Source organism: Akebia trifoliata, chromosome 11 (assembly GCF_017979445.1).
Source record: "Akebia trifoliata isolate Shusen 1 chromosome 11, ASM1797944v1, whole genome shotgun sequence".
In the NCBI taxonomy this organism is placed as follows: Eukaryota; Viridiplantae; Streptophyta; class Magnoliopsida; order Ranunculales; family Lardizabalaceae; genus Akebia; species Akebia trifoliata.
In genome coordinates, this window is record NC_141385.1 from 797,390 (window position 1) to 809,026 (window position 11,637).

At 36.8% G+C, this 11,637-nt stretch overlaps 1 protein-coding gene across 3 annotated transcripts; it reads right to left on the reverse strand.

Annotated features, from left to right (window-relative positions):
- Positions 1–1,642: 1,642 nt before the first annotated feature.
- LOC147390140 (sugar transport protein MST6-like) lies at positions 1,643–10,837 on the reverse strand. 3 transcript variants are annotated; one of them, XM_086458056.1, is made up of 5 exons: positions 10,326–10,837; positions 10,006–10,178; positions 9,604–9,857; positions 2,425–3,021; positions 1,643–2,323 (listed from the first exon to the last, which is right to left on the reverse strand). In XM_086458056.1, the coding sequence occupies exons 2-5, from the start codon at positions 10,157–10,159 to the stop codon at positions 1,967–1,969; spliced, it is 1,362 nt and encodes a 453-aa protein (XP_086314182.1). In that variant the 5' UTR covers positions 10,160–10,178; positions 10,326–10,837; the 3' UTR covers positions 1,643–1,966. The 3 variants fall into 3 exon arrangements, with proteins under 3 accessions (XP_086314182.1, XP_086314183.1, XP_086314181.1); XM_086458057.1 differs by having other exon boundaries at positions 10,105–10,178; positions 10,326–10,835; XM_086458055.1 differs by having other exon boundaries at positions 9,604–9,917; positions 10,326–10,834.
- Between the last annotated feature and the right edge of the window lie 800 nt (positions 10,838–11,637).

Genomic DNA, 11,637 nt, shown 5'->3' on the forward strand with positions numbered 1-11,637 from the left:
ATTGTAAGAGAAATGAGGATGTTGAGGAACTATTAGAAGTGAATGCAGAGAAAATTTAATAATTGTTGATTGTTATTTTACTAAGTTTTTTTAAATGGGTAAGATCGGCTTGAACCCACGACCTCAAGGGTTTTTTTCAATGTGCCAAGCCAACAGAGCTATGGGTTGAAGCCATAGCATAGTTTCAGAGGAAATCACTTGCTGGATATAAGGTGACAGAAAAGATTCCTCTTGATTTTCTAGAAAAAACTAGTAATGTATGATTACTGTTTAGACAAAATATATGAGTTGAGATATCTTCGAAGAAGGAATCGTACATTACTCATATTTTATCGTTTAGACAAAAACAAGTAATGGGTTGAGATATCTTTGAAGGAACACATCAAATATGTTGTCGGGTCTATTTTGATCAACCAACTTTCAAACTAATGGAGATCGAATGGAATAGCATTTGAAATTTATACATAATGTAGAGTTGTTATTATTATTAGCTTTTGAAATGTATACATAATGTACAGTTACTATTATTATTATTTTGATAACGGGGTGTCTAGACTTACGTCCAACTAGGGGGACTAAATGAGCTATGGTCGAAACCAAGGCATACAAGATCCTCCCCTATGCATGTGTAACGGCAGCACACACCAGGTAAGTGAAGGAATGCTCTCATGGGTGGTTCCTTGGAAATATTGTTCATATTGGGTATCGAACACACAACCTATGGATTCTCACCACTTATTGGGTTTGAAATGTTGTAAAGTTCATCTAAATAAGCATGGATCTAGGATTTGATCTTGAACAAAATTATAAATAAAAAATAAATGATAAATATAAAATACCTAGAATTGTTTTTCCAATAATCTGCAAACGATGCTTTGATCTTGGCTCACAAAGGATAGGGGTACTACCCCAACTCTGCCTACACTTTGGTGATGAGAGCCTCTATCTCATAAATAAAATTATATATATATTATTTTTCGAACTTGATCCAAGGTGTTGAAAATGAATGGCAACCGGACACCCAAATTTAAAAATAAAATTCAATGGTAAAATATATATTTGTCCCCTACAACTCTATTGCATCGGATCATGTTTTTGAGTGTCACAAGGTGATCAAATCAGAGAGTTTTTCTTTTTTCACCTTCTTTGGTTTCCCTCACTAAGTTGCCATTTAGTGTGATTTGAATATTTTGGAATATTTCAAAAATATTTTAATTATTAACAAAAATATCAAACGAATCATATCATAGATATCCCTTGGTAAAATGGACTTGCATAAAAAAAAAAAAAATACAGTATTTATGTGACTTGTGTCCTTATGATCCTATTGAAAGGCAGAAAGCTCCTGAACAAACTACTGAATAGTAGGGGAATCATCTTGGTCTCGATTGATATTTAAAGAACAGAAATTTGGAATATATAATGTAAACGATATATGTAGAGGCTCCGTATGAATTCCTCAGAAAATTGGTAACGGAATATTGAATTTAGAACCAAACTGAGTTTCTCCCTTAGAATTTCAAGTACAAAAAATACAATTTCAAATGTTGCAGGGTGGGGTAGTGGTAAAACTCTAGAGAAATCATTAAGTGGGAAAACAAATTTCCCAAGAGGTAAGGCTCCTGCACTGAAGACTGCAAAATTGAATTCCAAAGAAAATAAATAAAAGTAAACATTAAAATCACATTTGTTTAAATTACATTAGAAATTCATTGTCCTCGGTCGATTTCCCATTGGAAGTCATACTACGGTCCTAAATAGAAAAGGCAATAGAAGTGCTGATAATTGATCATATGTTAGCAAGTCTACAAGATGAAAGTACAAATTAGAAACCACCCATTACAATCATATGTTAATCAGGTCTGTACTTGCCCCATAACTCATGTTGTTTCCACATCTCTTCAACCACGTACCCATCTCACTTACAAGTTCAGGCATGTGCTTGCTTCATATAATCATGTTGTTTTTACACAAGACACGCCTCATCAAATTGCAAACCTTCTGTCTCGGGCACAGCTCTCCAAATGATCAATGTCAGTAGAGCCACCATGGCAGCAAATAAAAAGAAGGTACCATAGCCTAATCTAAACAGAATAGGCGGGAAAAATACACTGACCAAGGCAGTGATCATTAGATGGAAAAAAAGAGTCCGAAGATGTGGAGACTTCTGAAGTTCAGGGGGGGCAACGTCCATTCGCAAAAACCACCCCACTGGACCCCACGACCATGCAAAGCCAGCTATGTACCCACAAATGCAGACCACCACCCAAAAGGCAAAACCTCCATCAATTGTCCCCACACCAACTAGAATTCCAGCTAACAACTGCATACACCAGCACCAGCACCACCACACAAGATACATAAATAAAAGAGGTCAAAAACTAAACACAATACAGTAAGAAATTAGATGAAGTTAAGTATTACCAGAAACGTCAACATCTGGACTCCACCGAGTATGAGGGTCCTCTTCATCCCTTTCTTATCAAGAAGGTATAATGAGATTACAGTTGCAAGGAAATTAACAAAATAAACGACACCTGAGGAAAATAGAGAGGCATTGTTTCCAAAACCAAGAGTCCTAAATAGAATAGGACTGTATAACATAAATGCAATGGCACCACAAAATGACTGGAAACCAGAAATAGTGTAGGCCAATACAAGATAGGGTGTGTTATTTTCCCCGGGGGGGGTGACCCTGACAATCCATGGAAGCTCCTCCTTTAACACTACACTATTTTTAACTAAATCATTGAACTCTTCATCAACATCATCGCTACCACGGATTTTTCTGATTATTCTTTTAGCCGTTTCGGGATCATTACGCGCAATGATGGAATTCAGGGTTTCAGGCATGATACAAGCTCCAATGACAATTAACCCACCAGGAACTGCCGATATAGCCATACTCAAACGCCAACCCCAATCGGCATTTATATTGTTTGCTCCAAAGGTTAAAAGGTTGGCAGACATGATACCAAGTGAGAACATTAATTGGAAGAAGATGTTGAGCGCACCACAACACTAATATAAGGACATTTTAGAGAGTTAGATCGGGCACTGATGTAAATAAAACTAGAAATGGAAAGAACAAAAAAAGAACAAAGAATTTCACAGACAATAAAATTACATTTTCTTTAGTTTCAGAAAAACTTGGGATTTAAACATGGTTCCACTCCATGAAATAAAGAACTTTTGATAATTTATTACCACGCTACTAGTACATTATGACTTGCAAAAATGCTGTCATATTTAGGGGTAACGTTTGTGATTTAGAGTTCTAAAGAATTGACAAATTCTGCAATTTTATTAAAAAAATTGTAGCAAACCCGTCCCGTTTGCAATGTTGTATGGTCCACATGGCCTTTGCATGAAAAAACCAAGATTTCCTAATTTACTTTCTCCTTAAACAAGTTGTAAGGGAAATTGCCACCGATACATATATTATTTCGGCTACAAACATATATGTTGATCACAAAAATACTATTGTGCTGGAGTCTACATTCAAGGTTCAACTCGATTATTTTATTTAAGATGGGTTCTTGTTTTACATGACAATAATGACCATTAATGACTTGTTCAATATGATAGGGGTTTAATAGAAAATAGAAAAGATACTATGACATTAAACTTTTGAAAAATTCAAATTTCATTTTTTTATCTCCCCTCATCGTCCTGCATCAAATTTGGTATTAGAGCCTAGATTTAAGTGACACACATTAGCAAATTGCATTGTGGGGAGATGGTATTAGAAGTCAAAACTAGATTTTTTTTTTAACCTTATAGTGACGATTATGAAGAGAAACTGATTTCAACAAGTTTTGTTAAAAAGATCTTACAAAATATTGAAGATAAGAGATTTTATGGATATTATAATGGAGATTTTGTTGTTCAGTTTTGTCAAGGAAAGTTCATAAATAGTGTTGAGTGTAAGGTGGTTCCTTTAGAGGAATGCCATATCATGTTGGGACGCGGTTAGATGTAATGTCAATGGGTTACTTTTGATGCGAGCAGGTATTCTATGTGCGGTTCATACAAACGAGATCTACTAAAAATATCGTCGTGGAAATCAACTCATATGGTACCGTCAATCCAAGAGCAGATTGAAGAAAAGACAGATCAAACATCAACTTCAGAAGATAGTATGCGTACAACTCTAGAATCAACGCAAGAACGAGATCATGAATGAGAAAATAAATCCAAAGAACCTAAAGACAATCTTTTGGAGATAATATCTACTCTTTTTGTTTAAGATAAACTTTTCCATCATTACCTCAAACCATTTTAATCACTTAGACGGGTACAATGGAGACTTTGCCAAGATAAAAGATCACAATTTGAAGTTAATGGTTCAACACAACATCAAGACACGAGGATGAATCTTGGCCAAAAGGGATGAACCACAAATTTTCATGATCATTCTCAAGCACTTTAAAACTCGAGAACGAGTTTTTAAGGGTTTGTAATCGTGGAGATGTGACGGTAGGCAACTCGACTTTTAATCTTCTCTCCTAGTTTGCCAACTGTAATAAACTAAACCCAGCTTGGAGGGAAGGAGGCTCTTGGGTCCATATTATAGGCTTGCCATTTCATCTTTGGGGGAAATTTGCTTTTAAAAAAATTGGTTCACAATTAAGAGGCTTGCTAGAGGTGGATCCAATTAAGAGCCTGGATAATGCTTGGTTGAAGGTGGGTTTTTTGCCTTAGGGGATGCCTCGAGGCTTGGACGTTTGGGCTGATGGCTGATGGCTGATGGCTTCCGTTACAATATAAGGGTTGAGGACGAGGCACCTGGTTCAGTTTCCATGTTGTTTGAACAAGACCAGTCGGAGAAGGAAATCCCTAGAGTTCATGCTTCAGACCTGGAGGAATCAGAACCTTTCTATGATATCGTGCAACAAAAGTCTTTAGAACTGTTTGTGAAGTTGGCCTGTTGGGTAGCAAACGTTTGATTAAGCCCATTTCAATACAGTTGTTATTGAGGCAAACTACTTTTTATCAAACCATCAGCAAATAAGGTCAATTTCTAAGGACCTCCATCTTCCTAGAATGGAAGGTTTCAGACCATTCTATCTCTGTGAAGGAAAGTCACTCAAGACAATTTTGTTTATCCACAGGAATAGATTTTGGAAGGGAATAATCAGTCTATCACATTATTGCAATTTCAACGATTTGGGCAAGACTACGATCTAGAGGCCATCTGATCAATCGCTCGCGTCAAGGTCTCCAAGTAATTTAAGGTGTTGGAAGGTAGACGAGGGTATCCTTAAAGAGGAGGTTTGATTAACCATTCTTCTTCCTTTTCAGTAACCTCTTTTTCTTCCTTTGAGGATTCTTTCTTTGTTATTAGGCAAGGTTCTTCGTTTGCTTCTTTGTGCTTTTCGTGGGACTTCTTGTTGTTTGCCTTGGTGTCATGGTTTTTGTGGACTGGTCTTTGAATTCTTCAGCCCTAGTTGATTCCTCTCGGGTTAGTGATGTCACTCAAGTTGATGACAACATGAGATAATAGGGAAGATCTTCTTTCGTAATCTCTAGTGTTGTTACCTATGACTTAGTGCCCAGTTGTGATGAAAGAAGCGATTCAGACAAGGGGGCATAATGTTGGATATTGTGTCGACAGAGAAATGGAGGTTCCCTACAACCAACAAAAGGGGGATTGGTTGAGAATGAATGAACTGGAAACTGTAGAATGGTTAGCGAGTGAGGCCTTGAATTTGGCAGAGGAATTTGGAATCATTCCAAAGACAAAAGATAGGAATTCATCTCCCATTTTAAGGGGTGGCGAGTGGGGATTTAAGGGATAGAAATATTTTGCTGGAAGAGTTGAATCAGGGAAACAAGGACAATGGAGTTCATAATATAGATCCGATTCAAGTTGATTCCAACAAGGAAAGTTGTAGCTTCAGAGACGAACAAACAAATGAGTTAGTGGTTATTGCCCCATTGGAGGCAGCTAGGAGGATTCCAAGACATAGCTTGTTGAAAAAAGTCATTATGCGAGAAATTGATTTTGTTGAAACTTCCAGTATTTCAGAGGATCCAAGAAGAACAATTAGGGGAAACAAAGAGGTTATCAATGACATTTAGAATCCTGTCTTGGAATGTTAGGGGTTTGGGGTATAAGAGAAAGAGGGTGTCTGTGAAAGCTTTTATTAGATCATATAACCCTTCTTTAGTGACTCTCCAAGAATCCAAGTTAGAAGTTTGTGATGAGAAGATCATTAAGGGGCTCTAGAAGAGGAACATAGGTTGGGTTGTTCTTCCGGCCTTGGGCACAGCGGGTGGGATTATTTTGATGTGGAATAAGAATCTGGTTGAGGTGAATGATAGCATTGTAGGGGCATTTTCCATTTCTATCTTGTGTAATTTATCAACGATGATTTTCAATTGGTTTTTCTAGGATTTATGGTGGTTTAGAATTAGGGAGAAAGCAATTTTGGGATGAGTTGGAGGATGTGGCGATATATTGGGATAAGATATGGGTCCTAGGCGGGGATTTTAATGTCATCAGATTTAGTCATGAGAAAAATTGGGACAACCATAGTCACCGAGGGAATGAGAGATTTCAACAAATTCGTTAGTAGACATTCCCTTATGAACTTTCCATTGCTTGGTAGAAGTTAACACAGTCCAATAATCAAGAGAATCCAGGAATGTCTAGACTTGAAAGATTTTTGGTGTGTGGTGTGTGGGAAGCGAAGTTCCATAATGTGTTTCATTTGATTACTTCTAACCCGATTATTGACCATATTCCCATTTTCTGAGAGGCGGCAACCAAGGAGGTTTTGGGTAAGATTGACAAGAGAAAGGTGGGTATCCTTAGTGATATTGACAGCTTGGATGCAAAAGAAGAAATGGGGGAATTGACAGTTGAAGATCGAGTTGAGAGAACATAATTGAAATTGGAATTTTAAAGGGTGGTGTTGATGAAGGAGATTAGTTGGAGACATAAGTCGAGGATTAAGTGATTGAAGGGGATAATAACACAAAATTCTTTCATAAAGTGGTAAATTTCCATAGAAGGAGTAATATAATCTCTAATCATTCAATTAATGGGGTCTTGGTGGAAGGAGAGTAGAACATCAGGGAAGGAGTGGTGAGATACTATAAAGAGCTTTATAGGGAAAGGAATCCAAACGACCTCATCTTAATAACTTAGAATTTAACATCTTAAATCAAGAGGATAAGGTGACAAATTGGGTAAAAGGAGGTTAGATTTGTGGCCTTTTCTATGAGCGGAGGTAAGGCTCCCGAACCAGACGGATTCACTATAGCTTTTTTCAAACATTGTTGGGACATTACTTTGATAGATTTCATGGAAGTGGTCAAGGAGTTATAGGAGAAAAATTGTTTGGACTATGGCCTTAATAGTACTTTCGTGGCTTTGATCTCCAAAAGAGTGGGGGCCAACGATCTAAGGGATTTCAAGCCCATTATCTTGGTTGGTTATGTCTATAAAATCATTTCAAAGGTGTTAACAGAAAGATTGAAAGTCATTATGAATAATTTAATTGAGTTCGAACAAGAAGCTTTCATTAAGGGGAGGCAAATTTTAGATGGTGTAATTATCAAAAAAAAAAAAAAAAATTTAGATGGTATGTTGATAGCAAATGAATGTTTGGACTCAAGAGTTAAAGGTAAAAAGGTTGGATTGGTGGAAAAAATTGATTTACAAAAGGCCTATGATCACATTAGTTGGGATTTATTGGAGTATACGATGGGTAGGATGCGATTTGGGTCTAAATGGATAGCTTGGATCATGAAGTGCATTTCTATGGCCTCCTTTTCAATTCTAGTCAATGGTAGTCCAACAGGTTTCTTTAGAGGTTTGAGGGGTTAGAGACAGGGTAATCCCTTATCCCCGTTCTTATTTCTTATATTGGCTAAGGCCTTGGGTAATCTCTTTAAAAGAGCGGTTGATTTAAGGAAATTAGCAGGCTTCAAGGTGAATAATGTAAGACTCCTAGTTTCTCACCTCCAATTTGCATATAACACTTTGATGTTTTTGGACCATTCTAAAGAGCAAGTGAGAATCCTCTGAGTTTTACTTTGTTGTTATGAGGCAATTTCAAGTTTGCACATTAATTTGTAGAAAAGCAAGTTGTTTGGGGTGGGAAATGTGAATGGGTCTTCCTATTTTGGCAACTACTTTGGGTTGTTCTTGTGGCACTCTCCTTTCGTCTTAATTGGGATTACCTTTAGGAAGCTCCTTACAATCTCCTTACAATAGTAAGAGAATTTGGGAGGGGGTTATAAAGAGGATGGAAAAGAAGCTAAGCATTTAGAAGGCAAGATACCTTTCTGAAGGAAGGAAGGTAACCTTAATCAAAAGCACTCTAAACAATATTTTGATCTACTTCCTTTCACTCTTTTCTTTTCCTAACTTTGTGGAGATCAAATTGGAACATTAAATGAAGAATTTTTTGTGGAATGACAAGAACGGGGGTAGGAAATACCACTTGGTCAATTGGAAGTTGATTTGTACTCCTAAGAAAACAGAGGTTTGGTAAATAGGGATCTTAGGGTTACTAATAGGGCTTTTTTAGGTGAGTGGTTATGGAGGTTTGGGGAGCAGAAAAGCAGTTTGTGGAGGAGAGTTATTAAGTCCAAGTATGGGGAGAAGAGGTTTGGGTGGTATAGTGGTGAGGCAACAGGCACGTACAATTGTAGTGTGTGGAAAGGGATTCCCAAGGTTGCGAATCAGTTTGATAGAGGGATCATTTACAAGGTATACTTAAGGGACAGGATCAAGTTTTGGGAGGTAGTTGGTGTGGAAATTCATCTATGTCTACTCAATATCCTTCCTTGTACGCTTGTTCATTGAAAAAGAATTGCTCAGTTGAGCAATATCTGATTCGCAATGATAGCATCACTTCTTGGGGTCTGGGCTTTAGAAGGAATTTCAATGACTGGGAGATAACTGAGGTAACATCTCTCCTTGATCTTTTGAATTATGTTCAATTCAGGGTGAATGATCAGGATAGGAGGGAATGGAATTTGGTTAAGGAGATGAGATTTTCAATTAGTTTCTTCTATAATTTTCTTTTTCCACCGCTTGAGAATTTTATCTCGGCATCCGTCATTTGACTAGTATCCCTTCCAAGGTTTCTTTCTTTGGTTGGCTAGCTTCCCTAGGAAAGATTCTTACCTTGGATAACTTGATTAAGCGTGGTTGGATCATTCCTAATTTCTGTCCTCTTTTATTTGAGGGATGAGGAATCTGCTACCCACACCCTTATCCATTGTTCTTTTTTCTAAGGTATTAGGTCAAATTTCTTTTCCTGTTTCGTTTGGATTGGGTCTTTCCATTTGACTTCTTCTCGTCCTAGAACTCAACAAGTTGGTTTTGACAAAGGTTTAGGAGCCCAAGGAGTTCCCACCCTTTTCTTCCATGTGGAAGCTATTGTTTCATGTAACTATATATGTGCAAGTGCCACACCATGGAAGTTCAGATGAGGCAATGGGACAGGGTTCACAGAGAACTGAAGATTACTAAACTAAATGACAAAAGCAAGCATAACATTAAACTCCGAAACAAATAAATAAATAAAAGAAATAAAAATAAAAGATCAAAAGGACTAATTGATTTGAAAATAGATAGTTCACCTGATCCGTCAATCCAAATGCCATACCAATCGAAAAACGACCGCCGAGAAGCATTTTGCGATTCATGGCAGCAGCACTGATTAGTGCACCAATTAAAAAGATGAGACCACTGATGAACCTCGCAATCCGTCGGAGAAACGTACCAAAAGGTGAAGCGATCAGAGCCCCAACGAACAGACAACATGTAAAATTAATTATTTCATCATTAGCAAAACGGAAGTCACAGGACTGATTCACCGATTCGTCACCTATCACTACAGAGTAGTAACAAGGGAAGAACTTCTTCAGGAAAGGATTCATACACAAAACTCCACCTACAATAAACATTCATCAAATTTCACCATAACAACAAAAAAAATAAAACTTTTTTTTTCCAAGATTTCGTGATTCTTATATTCTTACCAGATAGACCGATATCAAAACCGTATATAAAACCACCCCATGAAGCAGCGATGCAAGAAAAGAAGTCGCACCAAATCTTTTTCATGTCAGATTTCTTACCAGCCATTGAAGCACCACTGCTTCCCTTCTCTCCATCAGCAGAGGCGTCCACCATTCAAATTCAGACTTCAGATCTGTGAAACATGCTTGTTAAATTTCAGATTTCAGAATAAGAAGTTGATTTCAGCGAAAAAAATTCAGCGATAGAGAGTCGCTGGAGGGTAGTTCTGAATTCTAAAAAATTTATTTTTACCTAAAATATCCTCGTAAAAAACCCTTACCTCCTCTCTCTTCTTCATCTCCTTCCTCTCCAACTCAGCTGTCAAGATAACAATACTTGACTGGTTTTATTGAAATTTCGGGATTAAGGTTTGTGGGTCATATCACTCCGATCGGATTCTAGATAAAACCACTGTAGAAAGAGAAACCCAGGTCAGATTTCTAGGTTTAAAATCTAGGATTCTCTCTTATAGTTAGATAACCTAAAATTTCAGTTCTTTGGAATCAAAGTGAGAACTAAAGAAGAAAGACTATCAGAACAACTGATTTCTTCACAAACACAGGTAAATCAAGCTTTCCCGGCTAAGATCAGAAAGATTTCACCCCTAAATCGCATGAGAGAAAGACGAGAAGAGTGGGGAGAGAGAGAGAGAGAGAGATGAAGAGAAGAATAGAGAGAGGGTATATTAGAGATAGATCAGTTTATATACACAGATGGAACAGAAGAGTGGGGAGAGAGTGAGAGAGAGAGATGAAGAAAAGAATAGAGAGAGGGTATATTAGAGATAGATCAGTTTATATACACAGATGGAACGAGTTTTATGGTTTTTTTTTTTAAAGCTGTTTATTGGCTTTATCATATATCATACTTTTTCAATTTGACTTCTGACTTTTATAATGACTTGTGAAATTTTGAAAATATCCCTTTGTTGATCATGTTATTATTTTATCGGATTTGAACAATGAATAGTACAATATCAAAGTGGCTGTTTGATACCCTTTTTAAACGCGACTTCTACTGTGTTTGCGTCTAGAAGGCGCTTTTTAAAGTCGAATGCCCTATTTGATAGCATTTTGAAATCGTTTGATTTTTTGAGGATATTGTAATCTTCTTAGTTGTAACCCCTCAAAGTGGGGGAGGTTTCAGAAAAATCGAGGAATAAAATTCGTTTATCCAACCTGAAAATCTTTAAGGTAAGGCTTGGTTGTTGTTTTAGAGAAAATTGTGTGTACACTCGTACGGTTAAATTTTGAATTAGAAAACCTCTCAAAAGTGATATAAATTTTATCCACCGAAGATGTTAATTTTGAGAAGTATTATTGTAAATGGGTCTATAAAAGGATAACAATATGTTATATTTTTTTATTAATAATGTATTAAAATTATAAAAGGGTAATGTTGTCAAAATGACGATTATGTTTTAAAATTCTATTTGTAACCAGAAGCTCTTAAAATTATAAACAAACAACTTTTCCAGAATAAGATTCCAGATTTCAGATTTCAGACTTCAGATTTCAGACTTCAGACTTCAGAAGTGTTACCAAACATACCGAGAAGATGGATCTGACAAAAGTTTTAAATAAGAAGTTACC